This window comes from Mirounga leonina, unplaced genomic scaffold, assembly GCF_011800145.1.
Source record: "Mirounga leonina isolate KUSES-001 unplaced genomic scaffold, KU_Mleo_1.0 Mir_168, whole genome shotgun sequence".
NCBI lineage: Eukaryota > Metazoa > Chordata > Mammalia > Carnivora > Phocidae > Mirounga > Mirounga leonina.
In genome coordinates this window covers 40,313,787-40,334,368 of record NW_023270426.1, presented here as the reverse complement: position 1 = coordinate 40,334,368, position 20,582 = coordinate 40,313,787, and the positions used below count along the sequence as shown (strand labels likewise).

General features: G+C 37.8%; 1 protein-coding gene across 2 annotated transcripts in view; it reads right to left on the bottom strand.

Annotated features, from left to right (window-relative positions):
• Positions 1-20,582, bottom strand: part of NLN (neurolysin) — a 95,273-nt gene that overhangs the window by 59,893 nt on the left and 14,798 nt on the right. Inside the window, exon 2 of one of the 2 annotated variants that reach the window (XM_035014521.1) lies at positions 8,796-8,801. The exons of the other annotated variant lie outside the window; for it this stretch is intronic. Within the exon in view, the coding sequence (XP_034870412.1) occupies positions 8,796-8,801 (6 nt within the window). The remainder of the gene's footprint in view (positions 1-8,795; positions 8,802-20,582) is intronic. 2 annotated transcript variants of the gene reach the window in all.

The following is a 20,582-nucleotide window of genomic DNA, read 5'->3' as shown; positions in this document are numbered from 1 at the left end:
TTCCCGGTCCCCATGCACCACCAACTCCCTGCCCCAGTCCATGATCTGTGAAGGTAGCTGTCTTTACCCTCAGAACTCCTGTTCCCACTGTGTAAGCGAGCAAGCTTATGTCCTGGACAGCAGCTGGTATCCACCTTAGGAAAAAGAGGAGAACCTGACTTAGGATGAAACAAACACTGAACAGAAGAATAGGAAGGAAAGCAAATATTTACTGATATCCCTGAGCCCCTGCATCAGTTAATTCTGAAACCTGACCTAGAGCTACTTTCCAGTTATGTTTAAGCCAGTTTGAAGACAGTTTCATGTTACTTACTTCATAGAGGATCCTAACTGATACAGGAATGAAAACTGATAAAGTAATGAACACACATACACACACACAAGTATGAAGGTCACAACAAGAAATAATGGATGACTGGAGGGTCTTAAATGCTTGGTGGTGGCTGAAAATAATATGGACGAAAAGTTGTGTGTGGAGTTGGCTGAAAATATCCAAAATAATTATTTCCATAATCCTTCATGGAAACACAGAGCTGAGGCCGCAAGGAGTCAGCCATGACCATGACTGACCAGCTTTCCAAGGAAGTTCCAGTAAGAGTGAAGAGGCTGGTCATGGGATTGCTGATGCAATGACCAGCAAGTGGACTGATGACTGAAACACAGCACTTCTGCAGCTTCACCCCCTGTTCTTTTCTCGACTCTTCCAAGTACAAACCAGTTATTACAGATAAATTTTCATTATTGTTAAACACTTTTTTTTTTTTAAGATTTTATTTGTCAGAGAGAGCACAAGCAGGGGGAGTGGCAGGCAGAGGGAGAGGGAGAAGTGGGCTCCCTGCTCAGCGGGGAGCCCAACAAGGGCCTTGATCCCAGGGTTCTGGGATCACGACCTGAGCCGAAGGCAGCCGCTTAACCAACTGAGCCACCCAGGCACCCCACTGTTAAACACCTTTAAGAGAAAATTACTTCGGACATTTATTGATAAGATAAACCTCCACTAGTTTTCCTTTATTTCCTAATATTTATCTAAAGGTTGAGTGTTTGATCACAGCATACGTGATTTTAACTCATTGTAACTGGTAAAGATATGAGCACCTCTACCCTCACTGAAAAGATATAATCACCCTTGTACGGTTTCTGTTGCAATTAATGAAAAACTACCCCTTCCTTGAAGTGATACTATTCCCTGAATACAGAAGGGATAAAAAGAAAGGAACAGAAGTTAGAAACCATAATTTTATGTGTCAAAAGAACACATTATATATTTTTTACCTTATACTTTTCCTAACCTTCTGGGATTCTGTTTTAATCTCTTTCAGGATTTATAATTCTTGTTACCAAAGGAAAGGACACAAAAGGATTCCCTCCTACTTCTAACTAAAACATTTTGATCTATTAAGAATTTTTCTATCTGCATCGTCTCTGCTTTTCCTCTTCCTTCGTCATTTTGCTGGATTATCCCTATTCCCCTTTGTTATGATTTCAAGCTCATTCAACGCTTCAGATGCTGGTACATTTATCTTTTCTTCCCCTTCAGCGGCTCCGTAGCCCTGGAGAACTGCACCTCTGTGGGAGAACCAGTGCACCTGCAATCACTCTAGCAAATGTGATTGTACCCTTGAGACTCTGGTGAGGCTTTTTCTGGTAACTTTTTGCAACTACAAAGTACCAAAGTCGAAAGCAGGCAACGCAGCATGATTCTGTCTTCTCTACAGGAGTTATTACATGTAATTATTTGAAAATGAGACTCTAGATTAAAGCTGAGGTTTCTACTGTGTAATTAAACACTAGTTTGTTTGTTTTTCTTTCTATAAACTTCCAGGCTCTATTATTTCTGTACCATCCATACCTTCTTCATTGTCTCTTCTCTCTTTAAAGCACTTTTCAACACAAAACTCTGAAACTTCTACCCAAGAAATAATACAGCATACTATAATGGAATTGACAGGAAGGTGCATTTGTTAGGGCTGCTGTGTCCTGGGTCCAAAAAACAAATAAGGCTTGGCAAAAACAAAAACAAAAAACAAGTGGTACAGATTTTGAACGAGATCACCAGGTTGCAGAATTTCATTAGGAAAAATGAGCATGCTACAATTATTCTGAGTTAATTACTGTTTTAAAATTTTTGCAAAACATTTTATGGAATGTACTTTCAGAAATGCTCTGACTTATTGGATTCATATTCTTCTGAAGCATAGTTTAAAGGCCTCCATTTCCTGCCATCAGGGCTTCTTTGACCATTCCTGTTCATCCAAATCTGAGCTTCTATCGCCTTTTACTTATGCCATTCATTTTAGGCATTTAAATTACTATCATCCACCTGTTCAATTGGCTTGACTCATACTCTAAATTAGACTAGGGCTTTCCCAAGCACAATAACCACTGTACATACCTTTTTTCAAAATCCCCAACCCTATCACACTGCACACTGCTGAGCACACAGTAGATGCTCATTTTGTACCTGAGATGGGACTGATGTGGCTAAAACACTGCAGCAACACTATCTTCTTTCAATGTCACAAATAAATATCCATGCAGGGAAATGTGTTTTATTAGAACCAGGACTAGAGTGAAGATCATTCTGCAAAATGTCCTAACTTCTATTCCCCAAAATTTACACTTTATCCATGTCCTCATCCTTTCTCTGAAGTGGTGGCATAGCATTTCCTGAAACTTCCCCAATTCTTTAAAACACCTGGCAAACAGTCCTAGTATTGACTTTAGAACTAATGTTTTAAGTGGCTACTGAGGAATGTAATGCTCCCAGACCAGACTGGAATTATGTTTTCGATCTCAGCTCAAACTTCACCTTCTCCAGGAAGCCTTTTTTTACTATCTTCAGCTGTTTTAGGAACTGTTCCTGTTAACCAATAGTACTCTACATGTCCAATGACCAAAGCACTTATACTGAAGAGTAATCACCTATTGACTTGGTTGTGTGTCCAACAGACCTTGAGCAGAGACTGGGTTTTAGTGATACATGTAGACCCTGAACCTAACATTGTTTGTGGTACATGTATACTTTAACAGTGACAGGCTTACCGAAAAAATTCCACTTAAGGTTATTTAATACTTTTCTTCTATTATCTACATGTCCAATATACAAGTAGTTCCATTTGAGAGTATTCAGCCTCTGTGGAGCATTATATAAAGCTCTGATCTGCAATTAGAGAAGATGGTGCAGACAGGAAGACAGCAGGTATTGGACTCAAGCATCCTGAATGTTGCTAATAATTTTTCTTCTGAATCGACTGCTGAATTGGAGGAACAAATTCAGGATTAGTACTCAATTGTTACTGAGCCCTCCAGTTTGGGTACTTAGAGCTCTCTAACAAAGGTAAGCATCTGGTATTTGAGTTACTAGTGGTCTAGGCAACAGCTTTTTCATGTAAGGACTTTTTATTTTTGTATTTTATTTTTTTAAAGACTTTATTTTTTAAAAGACTTTATTTATTTTGAGACAGAGTGAGAGCAAGAGAGAGAGAGCATGAGCAGGGGGAGGGGCAGAGGGAGAAGCAGGCTCCTCGCTGAGGACCCTGGGATCATGACCTGAGCTGAAGGCAGATGTTTAACCGACTGAGTCACTCAGGCGCCCCCATTTAAGGACCTTTTAATTTGGCTTAGGATAGACCTGTTCCATGAACAGAATGTTATAGAATTACATGCCTTAGAATAAGTCACCTTTTACCAGTAAACAGAGACTCAGAGTCTTAGCCAAGATTATTACTTTTGCTGTTCTTTAGCAGAACTGATGTCCAGAAAAATCCTTCTAGCTTGACTACTGAGTTTACAGGGAATACAATTAAGTATGATAATCTCTTGAACCTCTACCCATTCCCGTGTTTTTTCTCTTAGTTTTAAAGAAAGAGGTGTCTTCCAACTTATGGTCTTCAATTTTCGCGTCCTGCAAATTTTCCACTTACTGTCTCCACTTCCTTGTCTTAATCACTAATTCGTCTACATTATTTCACTAAAAGTTCCCTGGCAAAGCTCACTTTTACTCTTTCTAAGTCCTTCTTCCACTTTTCTGACCATTTATTTTCCGTCTCCTTTGTTGGCTTCTCTTCCTGTATCCACTGAAAAAAGTTGGTGTCTCCCATGATTCCAGCCAGATGCCTAGCTAGAGCTCCAGACCTGAAGACATCTCAAATGTAACATGTTCAAAATTTGATCTTTCTCATGAATGCCTACTCCCAGTTTACTCATCATCTAGGCTCTGAAGCTAGAAACTTGCCACATATATGACTGATAAGTATCATCATCACTCCCACTATTTATTAAGAGCCTGCTAATGTGCTGGCATTGTATCAAGAGTTTACATGATTTTTCTTATTTAATCCTCCCAAGAAGCCAAGAGCACATATTAATAACCTACTTGTATGGCACATGGAGAGTAAAGTGTCAAGATCACAAAGCAGGTGTGGAGCTGGGATTTAAACTTAGATCTGCATGCAAAAGCCCATATTTTTTTAAAAATTTTTTTATTCTTATGTTAATCCCCATACATTACATCATTAGTTTTAGATGAAGTGTTCCATGATTCATTGTTTGTGCATAACACCCAGTGCTCCATGCAGAATGTGCCCTCCTCAATACCCACCACCAGGCTAACCCATCCTCCCAGCCCCCTCCCCTCTAGAACCCTCAGTTTGTTTTTCAGAGTCCATCGTCTCTCATGGTTCGTCTACCCCTCCGATTTCCCCCCCTTCATTCTTCCCCTCCTGCTATCTTCTTCTTTTTTTTTTCTTAACATATATTGCATTATTTGTTTCAGAGTTACAGATTTGAGATTCAATAGTCTTGCACAATTCACAGAGCTTACCAGAGCACATACCCTCCCCAGTGTCTATCACCCAGTCACCCCATCCCTCCCACCCCACCCCCTACTCCAGCAACCCTCAGTTTGTTTCCTGCGATTAAGAATTCCTCATATCAGTGAGGTCATATGATACATGTCTTTCTCTGTTTGACTTATTTTGCTCAACATAATACCCTCCAGTTCCATCCATGTCGTTGCAAATGGCAAGATCTCATTCCTTTTGATGGCTGCATAATATTCCATTGTATATATACACATCTTCTTTATCCAGTCATGTCGATGGACATCTTGGCAAAAGCCCATATTCTTAACTACTATGCTATACTCATGTTGCAACCGCATCCTAGAGAAGGAAAACAGTAGATTTCTCACTAGTCACACCTCCATGATTGTCCACCCAGCTCATAATGGGGAGAGAATCAGGCAAGTCAAGCATACATACTGACATCACTTCTCTCATCTGCTATCTATACCACTCCCTGAAGGAATGCTGCAAGGGCTGTGGAGGAGTGCCCAACTTCAGCTTTCATCCAGCTCTGAAAAACAGGCCATGTAGGCATAGGCAGCTTAGAGTCACCCATTTCCAAAGACTACAACACCTCAAACTGGGACAACCTGATGGTTACTCTTTGCACCCAGGTCTCATTCTTTTCCAGAGCCCTTTGATTAACTGTTCCTAGGTAAGCAGTAAACTACTTGAAAAAGTGTACTCACCAGAAGCTGCAAACACATTCTTAATGTACTCAAACAAACAATTTTACATTTCACATAGATAAGGTTCAGCCGAAGCATTCTAAGAAAACTTTCATGCAACAAATGCTAGTTCTTTATTCCCTGGTGATTTCTCAGATAAGATACGGTGAGCTATTACCATCATCTGTGAATTTGCCTACACTCCAGATTATATTATCAAGAAAAGATTCATCATAAAGGAATTTTCCATGAAGTAAATTAGTTGTTTCAGTCATTCCTTTAATTAATACTTAGTGAGGTTACAAAGGTGAATAAGACACAGTTATTGCCCTGCAGGAGCTTACAGACTAGTGAGGAAGAGACAAAGAGACAGAATACAAGGCAGCAAATTTTATATGAATAAAGTGATGGGGAATTTAGAGGACAGAGCAAGCAACTCTGCCATGGGGAAGTTCTTCTGTATTTCTCACTCTGCATATGGACAGACAGACAGATACACACACACTCCTCTTTCTTTTATATCCTTTGTATAAAATATTTTATTTTCAATATTTTATTATTCTTATTAGCTGTTGCTAAATAGCTAACAGAATTGATCTAGAGTTACTACACTTCCATTTTATTTCAATTAGCATTTGTGGAAGGTCTTCCAAGTGTATTCCAGGAAATGTTCCTAACATTAGCTACTTCTAACTTCTAAATTCCTTAAGTTCAATGTTTCAGGGTCTATATGTCAACTGGTTACTTACTCTATACAATCTGTATTAAAAAACTAAAAAATAAATGATACATCTAAAGACTGCTTTGGTCTTTTTTTAATCTATAAGGAAAAAAGCATTAATTTATAAGTTAAGTCCTTATGAAGTGCCTGATACTCAGTAGATGCTTGTTGAATGAATTAAAATCGGTATGAAGATTGAATACCAGCCATAGATTGGCTGGTGAAACACTCAGAAGGCTGACTGATCTGTTTCTCCTAAGTCAGGGGAAGAATGAAGACATTCTCTTTCTAATTCTACTAGAATGTAAGCTCTTTAAGAACACACTCCATGCCTTAGTTACCTTTGTGTTTCTTGGCAAATGTGGAAGAATGCCTTAGTGCAAAGTATACATGTTGTAATTTTTGAATCAATGAGATAGAAAAGTGATAAAAAATCTAAATTTGTCCTAGAATGACTATTAAGCTCAGCCCAAGACAGCAATCAAGAGAAAGTGCCAAGACAATAAAGTTGTTGAAGAAAAGTAATTAAGTAAGGGATCTATCATAAAGATACTTTGAGTCATGGACACATATCTACGGAATATGCCAGGAGATTTGGAAAGTGAAGTACACAATAAGACTGCTATTGCTTCCACCTGCTGGTATGGGAAAGTAATTTCTTAGATTACACAGAAAATGTTTAGCAGCTCTAGGAAAACTTTGAAAATAACAGTGAACTTTCAAATGCTCTTGCAAAGGCAACATAGCACACTTCCCATAAAGAGCCCATTCACAAAAATGTATACCATGATCTCAGCCACAAATACTTTGAATACACGTTAGAACTACCCTGAACATAGAGACATTCCAGTGGCCTTTGAGTAGCCTCCTATGTCTGATAAAGCTAAAAGCAGTATCTATTTTCTTTCATTGTACAGTCCCTTTTTTTGCACTCACAGAAATAGCATTTAAATTTGATGACTAATGGTCACAGAAATTCACACATGCGAAAATACACAAACACATAGAAATGAGTGGATATAAAACCGGTGAAATGTGAATAAGGTTGGCGGATCGCATCAATTCCATATTGTAACTGGGGAAAACTGTATGAAGTGGATATGGGACCATTCTGAGTTATCTCTCATAGCTGCATGTAAATCTGTATCTCAACATTTAAAGTTTTTTTTTTTAAAGATTTTATTTATTTATTTGAGAGAGAAACACAGAGATAGTGACAGAGGCAGCAAGAGAGAGCACAAGCAGGGAAGAGAGGGAGAAGCAGGCTCCCTGCTGAACTGGGAGCACGACTCAGGGCTCGATCCCAGGACCCTGGAATCATGACCTGAGCCGAAGGCAGACGCTTAACCGACTGGGTCACCCAGGCACCCCTCAAAATTTAAAGTTTTTTAAAAAGGTGGCTGAGTGCTGTATATACCACTTGTGGCTCCTTTCAGGGGAGGGAGAGTCAAAGTATGACTGGTTTTTCCAAAGTATAAAATCCATGACTCCAGAATGACATACATGAGTGAAAAAGAAAGAAGGAAGGAAGGAAGTAAAGAAGGAAGGAGATAAGGAACCAAGGAAGGAAAAAAACAAGCTTCCGTACAGGTAAATTCCAAATATTTGGTGTAGATACTCCAATGCTCAAGAAGGTGAAGATTAACTTCTCTCCTGCCTTGGGTATGGGCTGCACTTGGTGACTTGCTCCCAAAGAGGAAGGGCATGGAGAAGTGGAGAAAAGTAACTTAATAGGAGAGAAACCTGGCAAACACTACCTCAGCCAACTGACCAAGATTAACATCATCAGTGATGTCATGTAGACATCATGTACCCCTAAACATGATATGATAAAAAGGGCACAATATCTCCGCAATCTTCTTCCCCAAAACCTATAACCTTAGTCTAATTGTGAGATAAACACAAATTGAGGGATATTCCATAAAATACCTGTTGGTACTACTCAGAACTCTCAAGGCTGGTAAAAACAAAGACTGAATCATTCTCACAGCCCAGAGGAGCCTAAGGGAACATGTGGATTAAATATAATGTGATCTCCTGAAAGGGATTCTGAAAGAGGAAAAGGACATTAGGGAAAAATAAGTGAAATCTGAAGTATAGAATTTAATTAATAGTAATGTACACATATTGGTTCCTTGGTCGTACTAAAAAACCACTGTTGGTTCCATTGTAATGTAAGATGTTAACATTAAGGGAAACTGTGTAAGGGATTTATGGGAACTCTCTGTACTATCTTGGCAACTTCCTTATAAACCTGGAACTGTTTAAAAAAACAAAAGTTTATTTTTAAATATCAACAAAAATTTGATGACTGAAATAACTGGTGCAGCTATAAAGGTCCAATCTTGGTCTTACATAATGAAAATATACTATTTATTCTGGAGCCAATGCCACATACAACTTCAGTTGTGTACAACTTCCTATTATCAGTAAGGCTTAAAAACAGAACTAATTATATTATACAAAGTCTCCCCTAGGAATGAATGATGATACAGTTTGGTGAACTCTTTCTTAAAATATTAGTGATCTGGGGTGCCTGGGTGGTGCAGTCTGTTAAGTGACCCACTCCTGGTTTCAACTGACTCCTGGCTTTGGCTCAGGTCATGAGATCAGGGTTGTGAGACTGAGCCTGGAGTTGGGCTCCAGGCTGGGCTTGGAGCCTGCTTAAGAGTCTCTCTCTCCCCCTCTGCCCCTCCCCATTTCCCTGCTGCCCCTTGTGCTGTCTCTCTCTAAAATAAATAAATGAATCTTTTTAAAAAGTTAGTGATCCATTTTAAAAAAAAAAAAGGGAAATTTTCTTTAGATTTTGGAATGTAATGTAAATAAGTTCTTGTTCCCAAATTTCACTGTAAATAAATGAGAAGGGACTCTCCAAAGTCATCTTTTCCAAGAGACAGGAATAAAAATTAAAAATGTTAGAAAGAAATTGCTTAAGGTCATGTGAAGAACTGCGTGACACTAGAAATACTTGTACTATTTCTACTGTTGGCAAAGAGAACTTATAGAGAAGGCTGATTACAAAGTTATAAGGAAGGAAATAGAAAAATCTCAGGTTCTGAAAAATAGGAAGAAGAAGATATTAGTCTGATTGTTTTTCTCCTAATGTTGTGTATATAGGACAAGTGGTTTAGTATTTATAGGTTTTAAAGAAATGCACTATAAATGAACATGAAAAGATTGCTTTTCTTAAATCCTTTAACTGGCTTAAGTAAAGCCACCTGAGAATCAGAGCATCTAAAGTCAAGTGCTGCCTCACAAATGAAATCAAGACTTCCTTAATAATTCATTAGTAAATGGCCTACCCACACTCATGGAAAACCACAATTCAAAAAAGACATTCTACTTTTATTTTTCTCTAGGAGGATGAATAAATCGATTCTGGCACATTTAATTGGTGTTTGGGGTATACTTTTCAGAATTGAAATCCTTACTAAATTACTCAGGAGAGAGACTTCTCTCCTTGGTACATTAGTTAATACTTAGGCTCTTTTTTTGGGTCATCTCACATGGATATTTTGTTGAATGAATGATGATGGCTAAATCCTCATGTTAGGCCTAGCTAACAACTAGCTTGTTTTTCTTTTTAAAGATTGGTTCAGCCACAAATAGGTGTTTATTGTTATTACATGTGATGACGATATGTAGATTCTGTATCTATTATCTATCAATTACTGTAGATTATGTATCTTTGTAAAATAATTTTTCTCTGGGGCGCCTGGGTGGCTCAGTTGGTTAAGCGACTGCCTTCGGCTCAGGTCATGATCCTGGAGTCCCGGGATCGAGTCCCGCATCGGGCTCCCTGCTCGGCGGGGAGGCTGCTTCTCCCTCTGATCCTCCCTCCTCTCATGTTCTCTCTCTGTCTCATTCTCTCTCTCAAATAAATAAAATCTTAAAAAAAAAAATTTATCTCTTAGAGCTATATACTGAAATACTTATGATTAAAGTAATACAATGTTGGGAATATGTTTCAAAATAATTGGAGGAGGAAGTATATGAAAATAGATTGGCCATCAGCTGACAATTTTGAAGCTTGGTGAGGGAGGTGCGTCTAATTTTTGGCTTTGGTTTATGATCAAAATTCTACATAATAAAAAATTTTTTTAAAAATTAATGACTTTTCATGTGCCTAGCTCTAGTTATTATTCTCAATTCAGACATGGTCTGAAAAACAGATGAACTCAACATTAACATGAACTCAATATATGAACTCATGCTGACAAGCATATTGAAAGGGACACGAGGTACACCTGGCTGGCTCAGGTGGTACAGAATGCAACTCTTGATCTCAGGATTGTAAATTCAAGCCCCAGGCTGGGTGTAGAGATTGCTAAAAAATAAAATCTTAAAAATAAATAAATAAAAAGGGATACTAAATGGAGCAAACCTTAAAGGAAAACAAGAGCACAAGAATAAATATATTTAACCAGTGAATGAAGATTTACAAATTCACAGTTGGAAGGGGCCTTAGAAACCAGCCAGTTCAAATCCTTTAATTTGGGATGAAGGTCAGTGAAACCAACCATGGGCTTAGGCTTCAGCATTTTACTTTCTTGCAGATATAATGAATGTTACATTGTAAATGGGTTGTTAGACAAGCTTCAAGGGATATGGCCAACAACTCTGAGTATAGCTATCAGATGGCTGGCATGCTACTTCATCTAGTTAAGAGTAAGCTTCTAGCAGCTGCAGCCCACTGTCAACCACCAATACCAGCACCATCAATAATAATAACAATGATAAACATTTATAGAGCAGGTGCTGTTCTAAGTGCTTTTCATATACTAACTCATTTAATCCTTCCAACAACACTGTGACACAGATCACCTCCATTTTTAGAGATGATGAAATTAAGGCACAGAGAGGTTAAATAACTTACTTAAGGTCACACTGCTAGAAATGGCCAGTAACCAAGGCAATCTTCCTCCAGAGGCCATGCTATCCAATACTATAGTCTATCACCAAGCACTTGGGCACTTCTGCCATTCTCTTGAGGTTGCCCACAGCTCATCAGTGCCTGCTGCTTTTCTTTAGTCTGTCCTGTCCTTGTTGAGACAGGCACACACGAATCAGAAAGCTTGGTCTGTGTGGCTCTGTGTTGACACATGCTATGTCCCAATTCTCCTGTTGGTGTGGCCTAGCACCCCCTAGAAGCCAACTGCCTGTACTTTTGTGAGAAATAAAAAAGTCATGAGAAATAAAAAAGAGACTATGTGAGAAAGGAAAATAATGATGACACCTTGTATTTCTATCAGATATGTATATCCTTAGCAAATTTTACATGATAAAAATGATTTCAAATTCTAAGACTGCCTACATAACCAAAAGACTACCCTTTAAAGCAGAGAAGAGTTTCCTCACCAATAAAAGATAAAAGGTAGGCTTAAAAAAATTTTCCTAACAAACATGAAGATGAATAATTACTGACCCTCGGTCCTTTAGATTTCGAAGTCACACTGAAAGCAAAGGAAAGCACCTACTTGAATATAATACTAGGTCATTTTAGTTACTTGTGAAGTGCTTATCATGTCTATGCACTATGCTAAGTGTTTCCTCTGCATTACCTCATTTAATCCTCACTCTATAGATGAAGAAACCAATGCAGAGAAACATTCAATTATTAACTCCAGAGTCACAGAGCGAAGTAAGTAAGTGGCACGTGTGGGATGTGAACCAAGCAATCTTATTCCAGAATCTGAAAGCTTAACTATTTACTAAGCTACCTCTTTCAACCTAAAAATGTTATATATTTTTGTATAAGCCAAGCTGCTGATTACCGGTAGAATAATAGAACTTCAGAACTGGAAGTCATCCAGAATGATTCTACTTTCTAGTGGAGCCCCAACAAGATTTGGTAAAGTGAGCATAGAAGGAGAAGAGGCATCCATGACCATTTTTCTGTTTTGCATAGAAATGAGTGAGAGCTAGAGGATTCAGGAGGAGAAGCAGATTAGACTGTTTCTTTTTCTTTTATAGGGAGAGGGTGGGAGGACTGGAGAAAAAAGGAGCCTTACATGTATTCAATTTTAGAAATATGCAGTTTGTAACACCAGTAAGCTATCCAAGTGGAGATATGTGATAGGCATTTGGAACTCGGAAGAAAGTGAATGCAAAGCTAGTTGGTAAAGATAAAAAAATGAGAGACTATGTGAGAAAGGAAAATAATGGGTTCAAGGAAGTTAATGGCTAGTATGGCAGAGAAACACATTAGAATTTAGCAAACACTGGGGCGCCCGGCTGGCTCAGTTGGTGGAGCATGTGACTTTTGATCTTGGGGTTGCAAGTTCAAGCTCCACACTGGGTGTAGAGATTACTTAAAAACAAAATCTTCAAAAAGTAAAAAAGAATTTAGCAAATACTTATTGATCACTTTTGTGTACCAGACAATATAGGATTGTGAATGCAATTATGGTGTTACATCAAGATGTTACAGTTGGATAGAGGACCAATACTTAACCCAGACTGGGGAGTCAGAGAAAGCTTCCTGGAGAAGGGATATGAATAGGAATTACCTAGGAAAGGATGGACTAGGATGTGTGAAGCCTAAAAGCAAGCCTGGAATAGTGGAAAGACTAACAGAGGCCCATTTTTAATCACTGGGTAGTGTATTCTAGGAATCATAGCCTATTTAGAAGTTAGAAATGGAAATGAGAGAGAAATGAAGCTGGAGAGGTTGATAGGCAAGACTTTTTTTTTTTTTTTTTTTTTTTTACATCATGCTAGACTAGATTCTGAACTTCATACTGTAGTCAATGGGATGCCCTCAGTGAGAGGGTAAGATCTATCATTTAGCCAGGCAGGTTTCTTTCTTTTTCCACAGATAGCTGAGGGTGTGTGGGGGGGTGTGGGAGGCCAATTTTAGGAGGTAAAGGAGACTAGTTGGGAGGCTTCACTAATCCAGATGGTACAATAAGAATTAAAAGTGCGAATAGGAGTGGGAGAGAAAACAATGAATTCAAGAAATATTCAAATGGTAAGACTGGCAGGACTTTGTGAAAGACAGGATGCAGTAGTTCGTAATTTGGATGAGAGGGTGGATAGTATTACTGATCAAATACAGTGAACTTACCATTGCAAACAGAAACCACAACAGCAAGACGAGGCTGGGAGAAATAGTACTAGGTAAATTTCAGACAGGTTGCTTTATGAAGGCCTGGAAGATATGGCAGGATGTGGAAGCGTGGTAATTCGGCAACTGGATATATGAACCTGATGACAGGACAGGGCTCTTGGTGAGAGACACAGACAGTGATGTCTTCAGATGTCCTTAGAGCAGACTGGGACATCTTGGAGAGCACACATATAACAACGGTGGGGTTAGTGTGGAAAAGTAGGGAGGGGGAAAAAAGACCGCAAACTAGCTTTGATTGGGGAAAGTTTCAGACAGGATGGTATGTGTAGAAGAGACTTCAGCATCTAAGTAGGCTCAAGGAAAGGATACAGAAAAAGAGCTTTACAGTAGACATTGAGGAAAGAAACTTGAGAAAAACTAGCATTTGAGGGGCAGGTGTCAGGAAAAAGAAACTTGGTAAAATTTGAGGAATGCTCATAGTAGAGAAAATTAGGAATTTGCATCTCTGGAAGTCAAGAATGTGTGGCCAACAGTGTAAATGTTACATAAAGACTAAGGCAAGTCAGGACTGGAAAGTACGCATTGGATTTGGCAACTAACACCCAAGACTCAATGTGTCATCTGTTAAGTGACTCTTTTCTCTCTTATTCTTTGGCAGCTACATGAATCGAATTCATATTGAATTTGGAAACAACAAAAGGTTCTGAGTTTTTTTCTATGTGCTGCTCTTATGTTATCCTGCTCTCATATAGGTGTGATTTGTTTAAATACAAGACTTCATATTTAATATCATTCAGAATCTCTTTATTAGAATGGTGCTCTAGTGAGATGTGATCCTCTGGAACTTTAATTTTTTACCTTTACTTAGAGTCACATGAAAACTTTATCAGTGGGTCATCTGTGTCCTCCACCAGGCACTGATAAGGCATTTATGACTTTCAATAACCACTACAGTCAGTTCTTATTATCCAAATCCTTAGGTCTACTTTTTTCTACCTTGAATGGAAGGAAAGAAATTATAAGTCACTATGTAGCCAGGTCGTATCAAGTATTGTGCGAGACATTTTCATGTACGTTAATTCCTGTAATCCTTACAAAAATGTCAGGTAGTTAATATTATCTCTAACATAGGGTTGAGGAGACAGAGGTTTTGTGAGATTATGCAAGCATGTGAAACCGGGTCTACTTTCAAAGCCATGGAGATTGCACATTCCCTTTCTTTTCCTTCCTTCCTTCCTTGTGTAATCTCCATATACTGAGATTTGTTTTTTTCCAGTTTTGTTGAGACTAATTCATATGTAATATTATATAAATTTAAGGTGTAGCACATTGTCTTTCTTGGAGTCATTTCATTAGTTTTTAGCATGTTTGCCTTGGACATTTAACTTACTCAATGTGGCTATTTCTAAATTCTGATAAAGGTCTGAGGGTAAGAGAACACCCTCCTCTGATCTTCACACGTCCAAATTTTACCGCCTTCAAGGATCAATTATGACCTTGTCCCTCCCTTTTATCTTGGAACTATAGTCTCTCCCTCCCCTGAACTCCCATATCAATTTCTCTATTACTCTCTCTGGTACTTATCAGATACAGGTATTTCTACCTTGTATTCTAACTTCTGCACTTACTGTATAAGTATTGTTAAGACTATCATTCCTTGCATTTATTTAATTTCTTTTATACAAGGCATCCACATGATAGATTTATCTCACGAACACTACCAGGAAAAACTGTTCCTGATACTTTTTTTTTAAATTTTATTTTATTATGTTATGTTAGTCACCATTCATTACATCATTAGTTTTTGATGTAGTGTTCCATGATTCATTGTTTGCGTATAACACCCAGTGCTCCATTCAACATGTGCCCTCCTTAATACCCATCACTGGGCTAACCTGTCCCCCCACCTCCCTCCCCTCTAAAACCCTCAGTTTGTTTCTTAACAATATAATTTCCCTTTGCCCTTATTGACAGAAAGCTTACAGTAAAATTCTGGACCCCATTAAATTAACTAGGCTAACCCTAATGTTCTTTTTGTTTTTTTTGTCTAATATTGTTTTCCTTTTATTTTTTTAATCTTAATGTGTATTTTTTAGGTAAGCAATCACAAATTAATTTTGGTAAAGAGGAGACCATAAAAAAATTTCACCAAGCAAATAATGCCAATTTAGGTGCCTTGCTTTACACATCTGTTCTTGTGGTATTTGGTAGTCCATGACACACAGTAACTATACTCAGTTGATCTATGAGTGAATATAGATTTGGAAGTTACATATAGGTTTCAATCAGCCACATTCTACTACCCACCATTCCTGTAATTTTGCAATTTTTCAATGTCATTAGAAACATTTTTGATTAGCTGTTATACACCTTTACAAATCAGTAGCCGTGGGTCCTTTCTGCCATGCCAAGAAAGTTCTTCGTGCTTTTACTTTTTCTCAATAACTGCAGTTATTGAAGTATAGTACTTGTAGCAAGGGTCTAAATCTAACAGCAGGTATAAGATGTGTTCCATCTTCTTTGGGTTCTCTTGGGTATTTTTTCCACTAGATAGGTCAAACTTCATGTCATTACCTTCTTGGTCTGACCAATAAGTACTTTTGCTGCACATATCCAGACCAAGATTATGTTCTGCTCAGTGCCATGTTTCACCAGACCCAAGTAACTCCCAAATCATTCAAGTCCAGCAAGTCTGGCTTTTGAGCCCTTGGCTGACCCCAGACTCACTCACGAAAAGTTTGCCTTCTGTTCTTTCTCAGTTTGGTTGCTTCTGACCCAGTACTTCACAAGCTGGCACCTCCTTCAATTTCTTCAATATCCAAGTTGACATATTTAGAATGAGTCTTGCTCCCAGAATATTCATTAGATTAGACTATTACTCTTCAGATCGATCAACTGGGTCTGTAGGGCACTAAGTCACTGTGTGAATGCCCCAGCTATGACAAGGGAATATGACCAACATCATCTTTTCTAATATATGGCTTCTCTTCTGCCTCATATTCACCTAGTATATACTAAAAATTCCTCTGTATTTGTTGGTTAAGTTAGCTTCCTATTGTGTATTACTCTACTTTGTGATTTTTTATTATTCAACTAGGCCTAAATTAATACTTAGACATAGTACTTTCCCCTAGAAATTGTATTTTCTGAGAAAAAAAAATGTGCAATGAGCTATTTATTTCACACAGGGTTTGAAACAGTTACTTTCTACTGCATTTTACCTGTTATTGTCAATATCAAAATGCCAAATCCAGGGGCCTATACTTCTTAGGTGTCACCACGGAATGCTGAATTTTCAGGTATTATCACTGATAACAACTTTTCATTAATCCATCCATCCATTCATTTATTCAATAAATATCTATTAAGCATCTACCATGTGAATAACACCAAGCTAAGTGCTAGAGATATAGAAAGAAACAACAATAACAAAATATGCTCATGATCTCGGAAAACGTGTCAACTAGTGAGAAAGGTAAACATTACTACTATTAATGTGTGTGCTATGGAAGTACTTATAGTATTCAAAGGGACCAAATTTAGTAGGAGTCGGTTAAGTTCATTCTGAGGAAGTGCAAAGTAAGCTGATATTAACAGCACCTATTATAATCTATTTTTTTTTTTTTACAGATTTTATTTTAGAGAGATAGTGAGAGAGCGAGCGAGAGCGTGTGTGTGCATGAGCAGGGGAAGTGGCAGAGGGAGAGAATCTTCAAACAGACTCCCCACTGAGCATGGAGCCCAACTCGGGGATCATGAGATCATGACCTGAGCTGAAACCAAGAGTTGGACGCTTAACCAACTAAGCCACCCAGGTGTCCCATAATCTAACTACTTTAGAGATTTGTTTCATTATTCTTCGACTCCTTCGATAGAGTGAGGACATGAACCCATGTGAGCTGGGATAGTTCCTTTTTGCTTTTTTATTAAGTTTTAAATTTTAATTCCAGTATAGTTCACATACAGTGTTACATTAGTTTCAGGTGTACAATATAGTGATTCACCATTTCTATATACTACTCGGTGCTCATCATGATAAGTCTACACTTAATCCCCTTCACCTAATTCACCCAATCCCCCCATCCACCTCCCCTCTGGTAACCATCAGTTTGTTATTTCAAGTTAAGAGTCTATTTTTTGGATTGGCTCTTTTTTCCCCATTGTTCCTTTGTTTCTTAAATTCCACATATGAGTGAAATCATATGGTATTTGTCTTTCTCTGACTGACTCATTTCACTTAGCATTATACTCTCTAGCTCCAAGGCATAGTTGTCCACAGGTGTATTCTCAGTTTAGCTCAGTATCTAGCATAGATAAAATATAAGTATTTTTTAAAAATATTTTATTTATTTATTTATTTAGAGAGAGAGAGTGCAAGCATGGAGAGGAACAGAGGGAGAAGGAGAGAGAGAATCCTAAGCAGACTCTGCCTTCAGAGTGGAGCTCTATGTGGGGCTCAATTCCACGACCCTAAGATCATGACCTGAGCTGAAACTAAGAGTTGAATACTTGACCAACTGAGCTACCAAGGCACCCCATAAGTACTTTTTATGAGTGGAAATCAAATGAAATATATCTGTATGTATATAAATAATGCTCAAATCCAGTATGAAAAAAATAAACAACCCAATAGGAAAACAGACAAAAAACACCATAGGCATAAAATAAATGGAAAATAAACATGAAAATACACTCAAACTCATTGGTAAACAAGGCAATGTGTACAAAACCCAAGAGAAACCATTTTACAAACACTGGATTGGCAAAAGGTCTGACACCGAGTTGCTGAGGATAAAGGATCAGTGGCTGGCTACTCATGAACACTATACAGGGAGAGGAAGTAAATTAGTATTACCACTCTGGAAAAAAATTGGATATCATTTGATAAAGTAGAGAATGTATAGATCATACAACCTAGCAACTTTTCTCTTAGGCCCATACGTATCAGGAGAAATTACAAGAATATTCATAGCAATTGTTTATAATAGGAAATAACTGGGAACAACCTAAATTCTCATTGACAGGAAAACTGATAATAAATTTTGGAATGGTCACCCAGTGAAAGGTCTTATAGCAATAAAAATGAGCCACAGCCATGTAAAACTAGTTTCATCATGTGAAACCAAACCATATGTTGTTAAGGAAAACATGTATTTGTGTTATGACATTATAAAGAAAAACAACAGGACAATAAACATAAATACAGGACAGTGGTTATCTCTGGAATAAGGAGAAGAGATATGATCAGAGAAGGGCACATAAAAGACTTCAAAGGTACTAGAAATCTCCTTTTAGATACACACTCTTTTTTCATTCTTTTAACTATAGATACCTAACTTTTTGTTATAATACTTTATAACAACTTTTAAGATGAATGACAAGTATTAGCCAGGTTGTGGAAAAGTAGGGAAAGAGAAGAATGTTCCAAATAAGGGATCAGCATGTGTTAATTTAAGACGAGGAGATAAAGACATGAACTCTCTGGCTGAAACACTGAGTTCACTGAGTGAGAGGAAAAGCTGGGACAGCTAAGTAGTGGGCAGACTGTATAGGGATTTATAAACCAATCAAAGAGTTTTGATTTTATCTTAAGGTTAATGGTGAACTAAAGATTTTTATTTTATTTTTCAAAGATTTATTTATTTTAGAGAAAGAGAGAGAGAGGGAGGGAGGGAGAGAGGGAGGAAGGTGGGAGAGGGGCAGAGGGAGAGGGACAGAATCTCAAGCAGACTCCCCGATGAGCATGGAGGCTGATGCAGGGCTTGATCTTACGATCCTGAGATCATGACCTGAGCAGAAACTAAGTCGGATGCTTAATGACTAAGCCACCCAGGAGCCCCTGAACTAAAGAATTTTAAACTGGAGTGTGACATGTCACATTTGGACTGCATAAAGGTCTCTGTTTTCATAAGGAAAGTATATTAGTAGGAAGCAAAAATTGAGGTTGTGATTCATGATAAGGATTTGGATTATAGTGGTGATACTGCAAATAGAGAAAAGAGAAAGCCTTTAAATCTGGTAACTGATGAAAAAGATAGGGACAGAGAAAAAGGCCAGGGACAGTTCCTAGACTTTTGAGGTCAGTAAACGGTAACATTCATTGTGACAGAGAACAATGGCAAAAGAACAGATTTATAAGATTTGTAAATTTGGTTTAGGATAAAGTGATACTGAGATTAAACAATAACAGGTGTTCAATAAATATTTGTAAAATGAAAAAGTGGACTGAATATAAGACTTCTAAAAGGAATTGCATAATTGGCAGTTGGAATCTAATATCATTCATCTATTTCTCTTTCAAATAAATAATTTGTGTTTCTCTATGTTGTACCTTGGCATAGAAGAATTCTTCTGAGAACTGAAATCTGAAGTTGTATATATGTATAAACCACTGTGTTAGAATGATAAGATCTAACAATGGGGCCTTTATTGTATGTATGTTATTACATGGTAGAAAGCAGGCTATGCCTGAAAGCTGTGATTATTTCAGTCACTATGACCATTGTTAAGATGTGGGGCAGGAAAACTCGAAAGACTCCACCAAAAAAACTGCTAGAACTGATAAATGAATTCAGCAAAGTCAAAGGATGCAAAATCAACATAATGAAATGTTATATTTCTATACACCAATGATAAACCAGCAGAAAGAGAAATTAAGAAAACAATCCCATTTACGATTGTACCGAAAAGAGTAAGGTACCTAGGAGTAAACCCAAACAAAGCAGTGAAAGACCTGTACTCTGAAGACTATAAAATACTGATGAAAGAAACTGAAGATGACAGAAAGAAATGGAAAGACATTTCATGTTCATGGATTGGAAGAACAAATATTGTTAAAATGTCTGTACTACCCAAAGCCATTCACACAGTTAATGCAATACCTAACAAAATACCAATAGCATTTTTCACAGAACTAGAACAAACAATCCTATAATTTGTATGGAACTACAAAAGACCCCGAATAGCCAAAGCAACCTTGAAAAAGAAAAGCAAAGCTGGAAGCATCATAATTCCAGACTCCAAGTTATATTACAAAGCTGTAGTAATCAAAACAGTAAGGTACTGCTACAAAAATAGACATATAGATCAAAAAATTGGAATAGAAAACCCAGAAATGAGCAGTTCAGGGCACCTGGGCTGGCGCCGTTGGTAGAGCATGCGACTCTTGATATCAGGGTTGTAAGCTCGAGCCCCACGTTGGTTGTAGAGATTACTCAAAAATAAAATCTTAAAAAAAAAAAGAAAAGAAAACCCAGAAAAGAACCCATAACCATATGGTT